General features: G+C 47.2%; 1 protein-coding gene across 1 annotated transcript in view; it reads left to right on the top strand.

The window, feature by feature from the left end:
- Positions 1 to 16,682, top strand: part of SF3B3 (splicing factor 3b subunit 3) — a 48,826-nt gene that overhangs the window by 17,163 nt on the left and 14,981 nt on the right. The window contains exons 12-16 of the mRNA XM_063313006.1: positions 13,200 to 13,351; positions 13,990 to 14,145; positions 14,623 to 14,778; positions 15,324 to 15,467; positions 16,261 to 16,383. Of these exons, the coding sequence (XP_063169076.1) occupies positions 13,200 to 13,351; positions 13,990 to 14,145; positions 14,623 to 14,778; positions 15,324 to 15,467; positions 16,261 to 16,383 (731 nt within the window). The remainder of the gene's footprint in view (positions 1 to 13,199; positions 13,352 to 13,989; positions 14,146 to 14,622; positions 14,779 to 15,323; positions 15,468 to 16,260; positions 16,384 to 16,682) is intronic.

Genomic DNA, 16,682 nt, shown 5'->3' with positions numbered 1-16,682 from the left:
AAAGTGGTGAGCTTCATTGCTTGTGACTTCTAGATCAGTTGTGGGAGAGCCACAGAGGGACAGCGTGGTGCCTGCCTTTTTGGACCAATCAGCTGCAGGAGCACGGAAGAGCCAATTCAGGTTGCCAGTTGCAGAACACGGAGGAAAGCTGGTGGGAGCAGTTAGATGTGGTTAACTGCTGGGTGAGCATCAGAGGAAGAACAGTGGCTGGCATGGAGAGCTGTCGCTTGCGCTTGCGGAGCCAGGAACAGAAAGCGGCACTGTTATGGAATGAGTGGAATTGACAGATGACAGACAGCTTGTAAAGCAGAGAGTCAGATCCAGAGAGAGCCAGTGAGCAGGGAAGAAGCTTCCCTGCTGGAATGCCAGCCCAGGGGTCTGTGGAGGTATCTCAGCACTGATTGCTGCGTGGTGGGAGCTGTGGGACAAGCTGGGGTGCTGGAGAGAAGGCTGGGAAGGGTTACGTTGTATTGAAATGATGAGGTGAAGTTGGGTGGAATTGCTGGGACTGAGGGGATTACGGGCATGCGGTCAGTGCCAGCAGGATATGTGGGTTTTAAGGGATGAACTGGACTGAGGAAGGGGTGGGAGGACAGTGTTACAGGCACTCCCAGTCTCATGGTCACTCGCTCACATGCCCCCACAGCCTGTTGAGGCACGTGGATCTCGTCAGCCCCCCCTTGCTTTCTGTCTGGCCTTTCTGGATAGGTGTGGCCAGAGCAGACAAGACACACAGCCCTGGTCAGCAGCCGGGAAATAACGGGGGACACACCAGATCACTTTCAGCCAAACACCGAGGCACATCTGGTTCTTTGGAATACAAGGGAGACCCAGTGAATTTAAAGCTGCTGCAGAACTTCGCTGGGTAGAATGTACATTTGCTCTTCTTGCACGCACGCACACACACTCATCCCACATCTTTCTCAGCTGGGCTGCCAGGCGCTAGCTAGAGGCTAGGGATGGGAGCCGCCGAGTCTGCATCCCACAGGACCCAAGGAGTGGGTGGGCTTCAGGGCCCCTTTTTAAAAGTTCTTGCTTCCTTGATGGCTGGGATTGGGGTTTTTTCCCCGCGCTCCATGTGCTCCGGCCCAACTTCCTTTGTCTGGTTCAGGTGACGGTTCTTCCTTTGTTTCCTTAACGACTTGCTTCCTTCCTATCTACTTCCCCAAAGGGATCTTTTAGACAAATCAAATCAAATATCTTTATTACAGTCTTTGACCAGCCTTCAGAATAGAAGAAGAAAAATAGTTTAGTCCAACAACTCATTATCATGAAAAAAGGAAAACAATAAAACAGTGAAACAACATACCTAATTAAAAGTTTTGCGCAATTGTATAACTTGATAAAAATATTTGGCTACCTGGTGTGCGAGTGTAGAGTAAGCATCCCTTAAAAAAAATAAACATAAAATCTATCAGTTGACCCTCAAATTTAGAAATGATTGGGGAGATCAAAGCCATACAAGGACATGGGCAAGAGTTTCTACCTCCCTGGATCCACAAGGGCAACATCTCTGTAAATAAGGAGTCCCATGAAATCTTCCTGCCAGCAATGCTGAAGGGAGGGCATCAAAGTGGGCTCTCAGAAAGGCCCATCTGTATTTGCTTAAGGTTAAGGTGTATAGATACCTGCAGTAGAGAGTTTGCAGCTATCTACTATTTGGTGATATAATTCAGGAGCACTGGTGATATCATTTTGTTGATCAGTGTCCCTAATTCTTTTACGGTTGGTTTGGCCTTCTCCAGGGTTAATCGGCCTAAATATTCAGGATAGAGGCCAAGACTGCAAAGCTCTTCTGTACAGGTACGGTACCGATGAGGTTAGTAGCTGTCTGTCTGCAGAGGCATCATGCCTGTAGGGTCAAACATGATTCGAGATTAGAATTCTGGTCCAGGCCTGAGCTTTAATACTTGGCACGTTAGCTTCAAGCCCCAAGTCTGCAGTAGGGGTGCATTTTGGGGCACCGAACACAGTCCCAAGGAAATTCAATTGAATGGTTTCATAAGCCCTTAGGTTTGTGTATGGGCCAAGTTGTATCCCATGTAATAGTTGGGCAACTGTTTTAGCCATAAGCAGTTTAATTGCTGCTGGGATGTAATTTGCCCCCTGTTGCCTGTAAAAATTTCTTACTGCTTGTGAACTCTCTTGAGCAGTAGAAGTGGCATAATTTACCTGGGCTGTTAATTTCCTAGAGGCCTGAAATACTATGCCCTGGTATTTAGAACATTTAACTTGCTCTAATTCATGGGAATCAGTTGTCTACTTATGCCTTTGTCTTTTGTTGAAAAAAACTAAAACTTTAGATTTATCATAATTGATTATTAATTGTTCCTCATTACGGTAGGGTGCCAGGGTTCTTAGTGCCCGCTTCATGCCTATAGGAGACAAAGAGAGAAGAACGGCATCATCCGCATAGAGTAGAATTGGGAGATGGGTCTTTTAGACAAGATTCCTGGCTTTTGTCCTCTCCCACTTAGGTGCTGGCTTCATCTTTAGGCTATGGCACCTTCAGCCTAGTCTCACAACAGGACTCTAGGGTGGAGGGTAAGGAGCCAGCGTCACGTACTCTTTTGCAAGTGAGATGGGTAGAGGATGTTATGGCAAGAGTGCTGGGGAGACAGTTACGGAGAAGAGGGGCCTCTGCTAGTAGGGGTCCCCCCTTTTTGGAGCCAGTTCCCCCTCCCCCCTGCCACCCCAGCTATCAGGTGCCAGCCCAGGGGTCTGTGGAGGTATCTCAGCACTGATTGCTGCGTGGTGGGAGCTGTGGGACAAGCTGGGGTGCTGGAGAGAAGGCTGGGAAGGGTTACGTTGTATTGAAATGATGAGGTGAAGTTGGGTGGAATTGCTGGGACTGAGGGGATTACGGCCTCAGGCTGCTGCACACCTGTTCTGGTCTGCACAGAACAGATAACGGCAGTGGGTGAACGCCCATTCCTGGTTTGCACTGCTGAGATCTTGTTGAGCTTTCGTAGGTGGTTGGGACTGTTATCCATGTATGTGGGCACACTCCTGAACTGGTTTTTATTTTATAGCAAATGAGACGCCATCTGGAAATGGAAGACCCTGACAGCTGTCATTTCCCATGGTCCGATCACTTTCTGGTAAAACAGTAGATCATTGCCACCCTGAATCTGCAAGGGCAGAGGACCTGTTAAGGTGCTCTGCCCAGGCATCTGATGGATCCATTCAGAGTGTGTGTGTGTGTGTGAAAGATTCGTATGGCTACTGATCTTAAAGCACAACTCTAGGCAGCTTGTGGAGATTTTTCCACAACTTGGTGGGCAGTTCCATCTTATCCCTGGCCAATCGCTGCTATACAGAGCCAGTCAAAGCATTTAATAAGATTCCTCCTGTATGGTCTCAACCTAGCCACTGAGGTTTCTCGGGTTTATCAAGTAGTTGCAGGAGCTGAAGCAACTGAAAAGAGGCCTGGAGCAAGAATGGCCCAAAGTCAGAGTGGGTGAGACTGAGCACTGGTACAAGCTCATGCTGAGCCTGCTCAGTAGTAATGAGAGTGACAAAGTGTTAGTTCTTCACCACCCTGGTGGCACTCTTTGTAGTAACTTTGTAGTAAAATTATATTTATGTTTATTGATTGCCGATATTATTCTGATTTTATTGAATTTTATTGTGAACCGCCCAGGGTCCCCCAAGTGGGGGAGATGGGCGGTAATAAAAATATGATAAACAAACAAACAAACAAGCAAACTCAGACCAGGAAGGACGAGATGCCTAGAGTCTGACTGGATTAATTTGCAGATTTCCTTGTGGATAAAGTAGCTTGTATCTGCTCTAATTTAGATGCCAGTTGAATGGAGCCAAATGAAGTGATGGAGGCAGCACGGTGCATTTCTGCCTGGGATTATTTTTTGTTCTTGGAACCTGAGGAAGTGGACAGCATCCTCTGTAGCCTGATCACTGCCACTGAGTTAGAGTGATGCCCCTCCTGGCTTCTTTGGGCTGCTGGAAGAGGTGTGTGCAACTGGGAATGTGTTGCACCTTGATTGACAACTTTGGGCTTATGAAACTGGTGGAGGCTGAATTACAGGGGATCCTATATGAAACGGGATCCATTCTAATGAGATTTCAGACCTAGTCATCGAATTGAAAGAGGTTTCATCACCCCAGTAGATTATGTGTGCTGGGATTTGATTGGTGTGAGTGTTCCCCTCATGTTTTTATCAGTCCTTCCCGTGGCATTTGATACCATTAACCATGATGCCCTCCTGAAACCCTTCTGAAACCCTGCAAGGACTGGGAGTGGGAGCCCCTGCTTCGCTTGTACTTGAGAGGGCAGTTCCAGTCAGTAATCACGAGGCATAAAGGATCAAGCCTTTAGCGGCTCTGGCGTGGATTGCAGTGCTGTTGGGCTGAGACCTCTATCGTTGTGTTGAACACATAAATGAAGTTGCTGGAGGCAACTTCCATTGGCTCAGGGTGAGCTGTCATCAGTATGCTGACACTCAGCTCAGCTGTAAACCAGGCAACACTGGAGACAGTGTAGTATCCTGAATCAGTACCTGGAGGCTATAAAGTCTGTGTGGGGAGACTAAAGTGGAGCAGGACTGAGTTGTCTGTAAGCATCAGGGACGTCTGTTAGGGACCGGTGGTTGCTCTTGATGGGGGCACCTTTCTCAGGAAGGGGTTGGTCTGTGATCTGGAGGTGGTTCTGGACTTGTGGTTCCTTCTCCAGCAGCAGATAGAGGCCATGGCCAGATGGGGCTGGTGCTCCAGTTGCTTCCTTACAACAGTGAGGCCTGATCACATTGCCGGTGGACTATCGGAACACTTTTGATGCGGTACTGACTTCAAAATTGACTCAGAAGCCACAAGCGGTACAAAAATGCAGTGCCCAGATTCTTAGTTAGGAAAACTTGCTATTGCAGAAACACACCTATTTTGAGGTTACTGCATTGGCTGCCAAACATACTTCCAGGCTGAATTCAGTGGTTATCATCTATAAAAGATTTAAACGCTGGGGGAAGCCTGGTAAAGATCCTGCCACCTCAAGAAGTGAAGGGAGCCTGGCCTGATAAGTAAGGCATCTCAGTGGTAGCCCCACATTGTGGAATACCTTACTTTCAGAAATGTGATCAACTCCTGTCCCTCCTTTTGCATTTAGGAAGACCCTTACAACCCTCCTGTTTCAGCAGGTATTTAGATGCTAGCTTATTAGCACAATACCAACTGTTAACTATTTTATGATGCATGGTTTTCATTTCAGAGATACACTTTAGTTTGGTTTGATTGTGTACATGGCTCAGAATTGGTCAGATTAAAGCAGTGATGGTGGTAAATCAACAAATGGTTTTTTATTTTTAGCCACCTTGAAAACAGTTTTTATGAGGCTGTAAATATTATTATACAGGTAGTCCTTGCTTAGTGACTGCCTCATTTAGAGACCATTCGCAGTTACAGTGGTGATGAAAAGGTAACTTTGCGATCAGTCCTTGCATTTATGACCTTCGCAGGTCTGTAAAGCAAAGGAAAGCTGAAGTAAGATTGTAAGCACAGTCATGGTTTCATTTAGTGACTGCTTCAATTAACCAAGTTGCTGGTCCCACTTGTGGTCACTAAATGAGGACTACCTGCAGATGCATCTTAATATTGTGTGCTTTGGGATTGTGGATTGGGTACTGTATATTTTTAATAAATGATGTTAATAAATGTAAGCAAGACTTTTTTGCACCAGCTAACTCAGGCTGGAAATCCAGCCTCTTCTGGAAGGAGTTGCATTCTGTCTGGAGGGGCCAGACTCCTGGGACCCGACAGTTTCCGTGAGGCCAGAAGGACCTCTGACCAGGCTTGGGTTGGATCCAAGTTGCGCCTCTTCCTGGAGACAGCGCCAGCTGCTGAGAATACTGTCGCAGTGTGTTTGTGGCAGTCGGAGCCGGCGGAAACTTCCCGGCTATTTGTTTCCTGGTCAGCCTGCTGTCCGCCTCACTACAGTGGTTCTGCTCTGGCTTTTAATTTGCTCCTGGATGCACTGCAAAAACCTGAAGTGATTTGAGCTCAGGATTTCTGAAAGATTGTCCCTTCCCTCATGAAGCTGCAGTGGCTTTCCTCTTGACCACCTCGCCAGCATTGGTGATGTAGTCCAACAGCCACAGCCAGTTGGTGTTTTGACCTGTGGTGTCTTGAAGCCTTTCAGGACACGGGATGCACAACTTTTCTGACCAACAAGACTCACTCCTCTGTTTAAGTGGCGGTGGCAAATGTGCGTATGAATTTCTCCCAGGCAGGTGTTGGAAATTACTCCATCCAGGTGTTCAGCGTGAAACCAGGTTTGTTGCTCCTGACCGTTTGAGACCCGCTTGCTGTGGTACTTCTGCGATGGAGGTTTTACTGGGTCAGTGCTGTGTTGTGCATCATGCTTGATTCCCTTGAACGTATCACCAGATAGCTCTGTGCTGGCCCTGCCTAATTCTCAGTGGTTTATTCTGCTGTGTGCTAGTGGCCCAGAGCCTGCCGAGTGGGGTTGTTCCACTGCGGTAATCCTGTTGGTCTCTGGCTTCTGCTCCTGAAGTTCTGCATTCTCTCTGACAAGTTCTAACCTTGGCTGGTATGTGGGCATGATGCTACCAATACCAAGCCTTCTTTTTTCTTCCACAGGTGGCTGGCAGTGGAGGTGCTGATCTCCTCCCACAGGTGTGTACTTACAGCTACCGGATACGTGGTGCTATGTGGGTAGTGGGTGGAACAGCGATGAAACATGCGATCTTTGGCCTTCTTGGCTGAAGGTATCAACCATTTGCCTGAATTCTTGGGGTAGGAAGCTTTGCTTGCATAGCTGTGCAGCAGAAGTATTTCTGGTGTCATATACCTAGAACATCTTCCCATTCCTGTTGCTGAGATAAAGTGCTTTGCACAGGCTTCCCATGTGCTTCCAGGCATACCTGGGGTGTCCTAATACATTCTAATGGCTAGAGGAGGTCTTTATTTCCATATTAGATCAAGCTGGGGAATTTTGATATATCTGTATCCAGGATGTGCACCAAATCTTAGGACACCCAAGTTCTGGAGTTCATGCATATGATTGCTAGAGCTCTTACCCTAGACAGTTGCTGTGTGCGCTGCGTCAGGCAGGTAACTTCGGACCCTCAGGAGTACTTAGCAGGTATATCAGCCTCCAATTTTAGAGTTCCTCAGCTGGCATGGCTTTGCTGAGAATCCTGGAAGTTGAAGTCCACACATCTGGAGAAGCTCACATGTCTTCCTGTTTTTAACTGCCTTTTGGGGGTCAAGAAAAAGCAGACTAGCTGGATCCAGCTTCAGTATTTCTGTGGCTGCTTTTGCGCTGAGCTGCAAAGACCGTGCTACAAAACGATCACCATCCATGTTGTGGGCATTCTTTGGCTTCCCACCCGGTGCGTGCAGTGTTTCAACACAAGAGGGCTCTTCCTGGTGGTGTCCTTCACAGTGGGGGCGACACCTTTTTTGTTTCTATTGTACCACCCCCTCCCAATTTAATAAAGCAGCCAGTTGGCTTTAGCTCAGTGCTTGTACCAGGTACCTGCACATTTTCTCCATTCGCACCCTTTACCTGTTAGTGAACATCTCTGCAAATCTGAAATCCACCTGCTCCTGCCTCAGGGACTGCCTCCACTTCAGTCCGGAGAAGCAAAGGGTGGCCTTGTGCGATTGCCACGGCTCAGAGGTCTGTATGCGGCGTTAACTCTGCTGTTAGCACTTTCTGCCAATCCGCAGAATGGACCCCAAGAAGACTGGCCCTCGTGCTCCCCCCCTACTCACATTCCTCCCCCCCAGTCCATTCACACACCTCCTGAAACCTAGCTTGCTTTGCTTGGTAATCACCACCTAGTTCCTTTACATTTTTTATTCAGAAGGGTTCTGTTTCTGTTGTCCGGTACTGGCTTGTTCTTTGAATCCTTTTGTGCGCTGGTGGTCAGAATGGTAGACAGTAAAATTTGCAAGGAAAACTTGCAGATCCTTTACAAGCATCCGGATAATGGATTAAAAAGTTTCGCGTAAATTTTCCAATGAGTGTGTTCGAAGACAACCCTGCATGTACTAGCATATCTCTGATTAAGTCCGTCCATTTGTGAATGGATTCTTAATGTTGCCAGTATTAACCACCCTATTCATGTAAAATGAGCTAAATAAGATAGGAAATGGAGAATGTAAATAAGTACAAGAAAAAGGCTTAAGCTAGGTAAGAACAGTGCTAACTCTCTTTCAGAGAGCCGGCCGGCAAATGGCCATGGACCCCACAATAGAGGAAGAGGCAACTTTGATATTCAGCTTGTGAATTGTTTTACTGGCTGTGATGAAGCCTGCAGACGCAGGCTGGAAGTCTGTGCCCATCAGATTGTATCTCGAGCTTACTGTGAGAGACTAGTTTTTGTGATGATCGCAAAGACATTTCTTGGATAAGATGCTTTACTGCGGATGTCAGTGGAGCTTTTAGTAATGCAGAAAAGCAGCCACTGCAAATTGACTTGAGCCAAGCTTCAGATCTTGCGTCTCTGTTTCAGTCCATGGTCATAACAGACTGAGAGCCATTAATTTCCTGGCAGTTAGGATCAATTGTATCAACAATAACAGCAGATCCTTGTTGAATTTTTTAAAAAATGTTTTTAAAATTGCTGTAATGATAGAGCAGTTTGGCAGTAGAACCAAAGCCCAGACAGGTTGTGGGCTTCCTTCTATAGGATGCATCCAAGCAGAGGGTAGTTGCCCATCTCACAGGGGTGTTTTAATTTGGATTCCTGCCTTGATCACAAGGTTGGACTCAAGGACCTCAGTGCTCCCTGTATAATCTTTTGGTAGTCATGCTTCAACAGTTTGTCGGAGGGCACAGATTAGGTGGGGCCACCTCATGCATGTGAGGTGGGGGGTGGCTTATGTTTGGGAGTATTGTTTTTTAACTGGGATATGCCTGTTGTTAGCTTGCTGTTAACTGGGACTTGCACTCTTCTTACATTACTGTTTTCTGGTTCAAACGTGCAAGAAAGTATAGTCAGTTTTCAGCAATTATGAGGGTGGAAAGTACTCTCAGATCTGTAGAGAGGGATTTCAGAGCCTCCGATAGACATAGACAATCCAATGGGCATGGATAGTCTGTGGTCAAGTAGACATGAGATCTATTGACATCAGTAAGCCATGATTCCAGTTGTGAGCAATCTTCAAGTTCCTGATGGCACCTAGAACCTGAACTGGGGTGGATATCTTTTGTGTGAGCTCTCAGTTCTCATGTTCCCTAACAACTCACTTCAAGTCTTACATATCAGGACCATCGGTCTGCTGTTAGCAGTCTGATGTCTTGAAATTGTTAGTTCTGAAAACTTTGGCATAATGACTTGCAAATGTGAAGAAGTGTGCTCAGCTTTAATTCTTGACTGAGCAGAGTCCATGGAAGCCGATGCTGGATAGCAGTCCTTGCTGATAGGCTGTCCTAAAACTAAATGCAGCTGTTCTTTTCCTGTTGAGTTTTAGCACTAGAAGAACTATGGAATAGACAAGGTTGAATAGAGGTACCATTTTCATACTAGGGTATGTATAGATCATCTTAGCATGAAAGATAGGAAGAAGTGGGATGTTAGCCATGAGTTTTAGAGAGATTAAAGCTGTTTTCCTTTTGGTGGGGGGAAAAGGGGAGGGGAGGGAAGATGACTTCAGACTAGCCAGAGACATCCCCAAATTGAGGAGACTGAAGCTGGTCCATGCCACTGCACAAGGAAGCCCAGCCGAACAGCATTGTCCGGTCTTTCAGGAAGGTCTTTCAGTGAAAGAATGGAAGGGCGGCTTAATGCTGAAGGGGTGGGCAGAAGGAGGAGGGCACTGCTGGGCAAAGTGTGGCTCTTCAGGGCTACTGGACTGCAGCTGTCAGTCTGATTAGAGCCGATGGAAGTTGGACTTCCATGGCACCCCTGCTGATCTCTGCTGTGAGATCTTGGAATGCTCTGTGCTTCTAACTTCAGAATATATCATCCTGCTGTGCTATGATGTCTTTTGGCCCAATTCATGAGAGTGGAACCCATTCATTCAATGGTTCCATGGCTTTCTTAGTTTAGGGACTAGAGCTGGCTTTTCAACTTCTGGACAAAAGATCCCAAAGCAAATTCAGCAGTTGATGTTAACACTGTTAAACTTTGCACGATAGGATAATTGGATTTTCTATTTTTTTGTTGAGAGTTATAAGAGAGTTGATAGCTTCTCTAAGCAGTTTGTCCTCCGGTGGGGGGGCTGAAAACATTCTGTGCCCTCATGCAGCTTTTTGGCTGCCACTGGATCACCCGAGTGGCATTTGAAGTTGTATATTCCAAGGAACTGCACAAGCTCTGTGCCTTTACTTCTCTCTTGCTATTAATTCACTTTTGCTCTCATACCTTATTGCTGATGGACAAACCGAATGAGCCAGCAGGGTTGCCTAATGGGTACAAGACACCCATCCTCTCCCTTCAGTTCCTGAAAAAGAGCCCTGTCATGCCCAGCCAGGTTGCCCGGTTTCAGTCTGACTTTCGGGTATTCTGCTAGTTGGGGCATGGGACTTAGTGGCTCTAGTTGAGTCCTGTTCCGAGTACCATTCTTGCTCTGCAGGTGGCTTGGAAATAGCAAATTGCTCTGAGGTTGCACAGAAAGGATGAACTTTCCTCCATTCCCTTTGGTAATTTTGTGTAATGACAGAATGTCTTGTTTTTCATCCTTGCCTTGCCTTGATTAAATTAGGCACCTCCCACATACTTTAGACAGACTGAATTGCGAAAATTTAAGGCCCACTTTTCTAGTTTCTGTTTTAGTTCACAGAGGTCAGCATGTAGGTCTGCCAGGCATCAGCTTGAGATAGTGGACTTAGCTGCCTGCCTGCCAAGTTTTTACAGCAGGGAGATCTGGCCCAGATATTTTAGATGACAAGCCTGATATGGGGTGATATATTTCCAAATGTCAGCTGTCTTCTTGACATGGGAGAAATGTTCATGCTTAAGAAGAACCAAAGCATTTGAGGGTTTTTGCAGCAGTGTTATTCTACTGGCCTACAGTGGTCACCGGGCTCCCAGCCAAAGAATCCAGGAGCCTTGGGCATTCAAAGAAATAAAGACTTTATAGGAAGGGGAAGGATGTTAAAAGGTGTCACAAAGTTGCCTTGAATAATTAATCTGTGACCCAAAAATGGAAGGACAACAGATAGATAACAAGGGTAGATGCTTCTCAACCTTGCGGGGTGAGCACCTTCTCTCTGCCCCCAGGAAATACCATGTCTGGGTTCTGTTGTTTATCTGCTAAGCCATTCACCCATCAGGGTCATAGGCTCATTGGGACCCTGTGGACACCCCTCTCTCCTCTGCAGGACTGGTGTAATGAGATTGCTGGTCCAAAGATTATGTAAAATTTTAATATATAAAGAATAGTAAAGGTAAAGGTAAAGGTTTCCCTCGACGTAAAGTCCAGTCGTGTCCGACTCTAGGGGGCGGTGCTCATCTCCGTTTCTAAGCCTTAGAGCCGGCGTTGTCATAGACACTTCCGGGTCACGTGGCCAGCATGACGGCACGGAACGCCGTTACCTTCCCGCCGAAGCGGTACCTATTGATCTACTCACATTTGCATGTTTTCGAACTGCTAGGTGAGCAGGAGCTGGGACGAGCAACGGGAGCTCACCCCGCCGCGCGGTTTCGAACCGCCGACCTTCCGATCGGCAGCTCAGCGGTTTAACCCGCAGCGCCACCGCGTCCCTCATATAAAGAATAAACCTACATTAATGAGACACAAAACACTGGTTAGATGAACAGATTCGTCTCCTCTTACCAGGAATACTCTTCTTTTGTCATGACTTGTTCTGTCATCCCTGAGTGCTTGGCTTTTGATTAGGACAGATTTTCTGCTGCATCATCGGCCTTGATACGGAAGATAGTTTGGGAATGAGGACATGTTGATCTTCCCCATCAGCCTTTTTGGGCCCCGTGCTGGCTTGCTGGTTGATTCTGACTTCCCTCAGAATGGCTCCTCATTCTTAAGATGTTTAGAAAACTTGACAGTTTACCCGGAGTGGACCTAACTGTTTGGGAAAAGGCAGCAGCTGCTTGTCTGCTATGGTTGTCTAAAGAACGTGCCCTCTGTTTCTTGTTGGGTAACAGCAGCCACACACTTGGCACCTATGCGAACATTTTCAACCCATGTGATAGCAACCTTGACTGCAGCTTTGCAAGACAGATTTCACTTTCTGACTTAAGCTGTGCAGTGACCTGGTCTTAGAAGTTGACTTTTGTTTGGCACTACTAACTCATTCCTAGGCCAGATTGGATGCTCTGATTAGCTTAATAGAATATCCTTGGTGCTACAGTGATTGGCCTACCTAACTTCTAGTAATTTAGCTTGCATTATCCATGCATATGATGCATAGGAGCTGTGGTTTTTTGAGTATTCTTTTGCATTCTCATGGTCCTTCTGCCTATCCCACCCAAGCACTTAGGTCTGTAACTGAGTGCTTATAGAAGAGTCAAAGAGACGAATCATTGCAAGTCCTTAGGCAAGCACGGTGGGAGGCAGCTTTCCTGGCTGGCTAAAATAGTTCAGCTCCCTAATCTTCTTCTAGTGGTGTCTGCAAAGATGCAGGAAACCTACGCATGTGAGTACATAAAGGTCCATTTGAGGACCAGTTACAGATAAGCAACCTGCTCTGTCATTTGATTATTAAGAAGCAGCTGCCTAACAGAAAGAGCAGATTGAGAGTAGGACCAATGACCCAAGAGGTGGAGGGCTTCCCTTAATTGGAGGTGCTCAAGCAGAAGCCAGACAGCCCTCTGTCTGGGATGCTGACATTTGGATCCTTGGACTGAGCAGGGAGTTGACTCTGCAGCCTCGGTGTCTCCTTCTGGTTCTGTGATTCCTATCAAGCCTGGTGGTTTTGCAGAATTACTACACCGCATCATGTAACTGCCTTCAGAATTCAACTCTAGTCTTTCAGCATCTCCTGGCTTCAGAGGAAACTACTCTTATTCTTAAGATTCACAATGGAAATGAAAGAATCACCCGAGGCTGCTGATACTTTTTTACCTGGCTTGAAACTCAGTTTCCCAAAGGTTAGCCATGACTTCCTAATTGTGACTGAAAATTCAGTTTCTTCCTTTGGGTGCCTCGTGGTGATTATCAGAGATGCTGTAGGAACTTCTGTGAAAAGCTCCTGTGGGCTGTATTTAGTTCGCAGGCCTACCTGTAATCTTTCCTTTCTCTTCTCTCACCAGATGAATTTGATGCCTATATCATTGTGTCCTTCGTCAATGCCACCCTGGTCCTATCTATTGGAGAAACGGTGGAGGAAGTGACTGACTCAGGATTTCTTGGCACCACACCCACCTTGTCCTGCTCATTGCTTGGAGATGATGCCTTGGTGCAGGTAAGGCCGCTTCCATTTCCCTGAAGGCTGCTTGGCTTAACAGCCCACCTGCTGTTTCGATTTGTCCATTAAACAAGGCTGCTCGCCGTGAGAGAGGGCTTGACTTTGAGGCAGTCACCATCTTTGGCTTTGCCTTCTCACTTTTTTACATCCTGCCCTCTTTTGCCAGGCTGTTCTTTCTAAGGTAAAAACAACCATCTGATCTTCTGACTGGCTTGATGGGGCTATTACTTTGAAGTGGGTGAGTTCAGGGATGGGATGAGTCACTAATAGGTGCTGCCTTGCAACCAGAGAAGAAAGTAGAGTGGTCCTGTATGATCAGTGTAAATCTGGCTGGCAGAGCAGAGAGTTGTTCGGCTTGTGAGCTGTTCTTACGATTTGAGATTGTGGGATCATACAGACTTCTGAGGATGTGCAAAACTTACCATCCCAGGGAACTCACCCTGAGCTGCTCCCTCTTCCGAAAGATTCACTTGAAGAAAAGAAGCAGCCATCCCCAAAATGACTGGATCTCCATAACTACTAAGAATATGTTTGATCAGGCAATCAATAAAATATAAAATGGTAGGCTAAGAAAAAAAATAGCAAAGGAGTTGATTACTGTAATGGCCTAACACCTCATAACTGTATCTTTTCAGGTTTATCCTGATGGCATCAGGCACATCAGAGCAGATAAACGAGTTAATGAATGGAAAACACCAGGGAAGAAAACCATCGTCAAGTGCGCGGTGAATCAGAGACAAGTGGTGATTGCGTTGACTGGAGGAGAGTTGGTTTACTTTGAGATGGATCCGGTATGTGAGCTGTCTGGCTTAGGAAGTAGATGTGGACTGGGGTTGTGGACGAAGATAAGAGCTAAACCAGCATGTTGGTGCAGCTGAGTGTTTAGTTGGGATTTTGGAAAGGGTAACCTTGATGGATGAACGTGGAGTACAGTCTTCTCAGAAGCATTTCTGATAGCAAAGAACGGCAGCTGCAACAAAGGACGATGATCTGCTTTCAGTCGGGACTAGGGTTTTGTTGCTGTTAGTTGCTGGGAAGACCACAGCAGAGATAATCCTTTGAAAAGTCATGTACTTCCTAAGATGGTCGTTGGCTGACAGAGAGCCTTTACAAAAGCTTTTGCCAGGCAGGGTCTGTCTTAAAGTTGCCTGAGGACTGGTTTTTTAAACGGGATTGCTTGAAACTAGCGAGTGTCCTTGTCAGCTTAGCACAGCCACTTTTATTTTATTTGCTGACCTGCCTCTTCTTCCCTTCTCTTTGCACACTAGTCAGGACAACTGAATGAATACACAGAGAGGAAGGAGATGTCAGCTGATGTGGTATGCATGAGTTTGGCAAATGTTCCTCCTGGAGAGCAGCGCTCCCGTTTCCTCGCTGTTGGGCTGGTAGACAACACTGTGCGGATCATTTCGCTCGATCCCTCGGTAAGCGCCTGATTGGAACTATTTGTCTATGTTGCTGAACTTCGGCTGAGTTACGGTTATAAGAAGGGGGCTGCATGCCATTTCTCTTGCAAGATTTCATTCTTATGGATGAGAATATACTGAATGTGTGGCCTGTTGATGATGAGTGCTTAAAAATGAGGAACACCTTGGAAATGCCGCATGAGGTATCCACAAGAGCTGCAGTCCCCCAATTTCTTTCCGCTTCTACCGGTTTTAACGAAATGCCTAGCATGCTGTTTTGCCTCCCAGCTCAAATTGCAGCCTCTGCTTCCGGGCACTCTGGAAGCAAGATGGGTTTCTGGCCATCAATAAAGATTCTTAAACAACAGTGAAAGGATGTGCTTACCCAGTGGTATTACTTGAGGCTGGGGCCTTTTTAGCAGAAGAATAGTTGCCTCCCCTCTTGTTCTCTGGGTGGCTCTCGATGGGTGTTTACGTTGCAGCAGGGATCCTCTGTCCCCGTAATGAGAAACTGGCTCTTCCGCCTTGCTCCTGAGTAACACATGTCCTTTGTTGTCCCCCAGGACTGCCTGCAGCCTCTGAGCATGCAGGCTCTTCCTGCACAGCCAGAGGCCTTGTGCATTGTGGAAATGGGTGGAGCCGAGAAGCAAGATGAGCTGGGAGAACGGAGCTCCATTGGGTTTTTGTACCTGAACATTGGCTTGCAGGTGAGGCAGTATTCCTGGCTCTTCTGAGAGCTTTCCAGCCTCGGAGGAGCTTCTCCTTGTCCAGTGGGAAGATGTTACTGCCTCTGATTGGGCTTCCAAGTGCCAGTAGCTGCCCTCACCCCAGCCATGCCAGCTTCAACTAGCATGCAAGTGGCTTCTAGTGAAACCTGCATGCCTTCATCCAAGACCTGAGCAGCCCGCCAGAAGGGGTTGCGGAGGGAGCGTTCACAAGCAGCCTTCACTTTTAAGCCCACTCTCCAAACCTGCTCAGCACAACCAGCAAGTGGCCAGCACTTTGCATTGCTCAGCCTTGGCCTGGGTGGGTATGATCCTGGGGCTCTGGCTCCCCACTGCCCCCATTGCATTTGCCTGGGAGGAGAGAAGGCGAGAGAGTGCTTGGGATGGAGCGACCGTGACTGCCCAAAGTTCCTGGGGGAGGGAAGCAGCCCACGCCCCCTGACCTTCCCAAATGAAATGACCTGTCGTGAAGGGTGCCTTCAGCCAGACTGGCAGAGGCTGCTTCCTAGGCCCCACCTTTCTGCAGGGCAGGACTTTCTGTGGTGCTCTGCTGCTTCACCACAAAGAGTTTGCCGTTGTTGGCTGCATTTTAAAAGCTGTTGTGCATCCTTTCTTAATTTGGAAAATTTAGGAACATTTCTATACCTCAGTAGCAGTGCTCTATCTAACCTTGCCCAAGTCAGAGAGAAGCCAGAGATGATAACTATGTTGGAGTCAGAGAGCCTGGAGTTAACTTGGTCCTCTCTCCTCTTGGTCCTCTGCTCTCACAATCAAGAATGGTGTGCTACTCCGAACTGTCCTTGACCCTGTCACTGGTGATCTGTCTGACACAAGAACCAGGTACCTGGGATCCCGCCCTGTGAAGCTGTTCAGAGTCCAGATGCAAGGCCAGGAGGCGGTGAGTGTGATGGGTTGCCACGGAATTCACGGAATCTGCCTCCAGAGCAGTGTGCGGGTGGGGGGAGAGGAAGCCTAATGTAGGACTATTAATCGGGAGTTTCAAAAGTGCATGGCTTCGTGAGATGTAACTTTTGAAGCCTTGCGTGTTTTCTTAATTACAGAGTAAAAGTAGCAGGGCGTTCTGTGTGTCTGTGCATACCGCTGGCAGGAACATTGTTGGGAGAGGGGGAGGGAGGAAGATGAGTTTATTTGCAGAAGTCTATTTTGTTGTAGAAAAACGACGACTTGTGCCTGGGT

The sequence above is a fragment of the Candoia aspera genome, chromosome 11 (assembly GCF_035149785.1).
Source record: "Candoia aspera isolate rCanAsp1 chromosome 11, rCanAsp1.hap2, whole genome shotgun sequence".
In the NCBI taxonomy this organism is placed as follows: domain Eukaryota; kingdom Metazoa; phylum Chordata; class Lepidosauria; order Squamata; family Boidae; genus Candoia; species Candoia aspera.
This window is presented reverse-complemented; position numbering and strand designations above follow the sequence as displayed.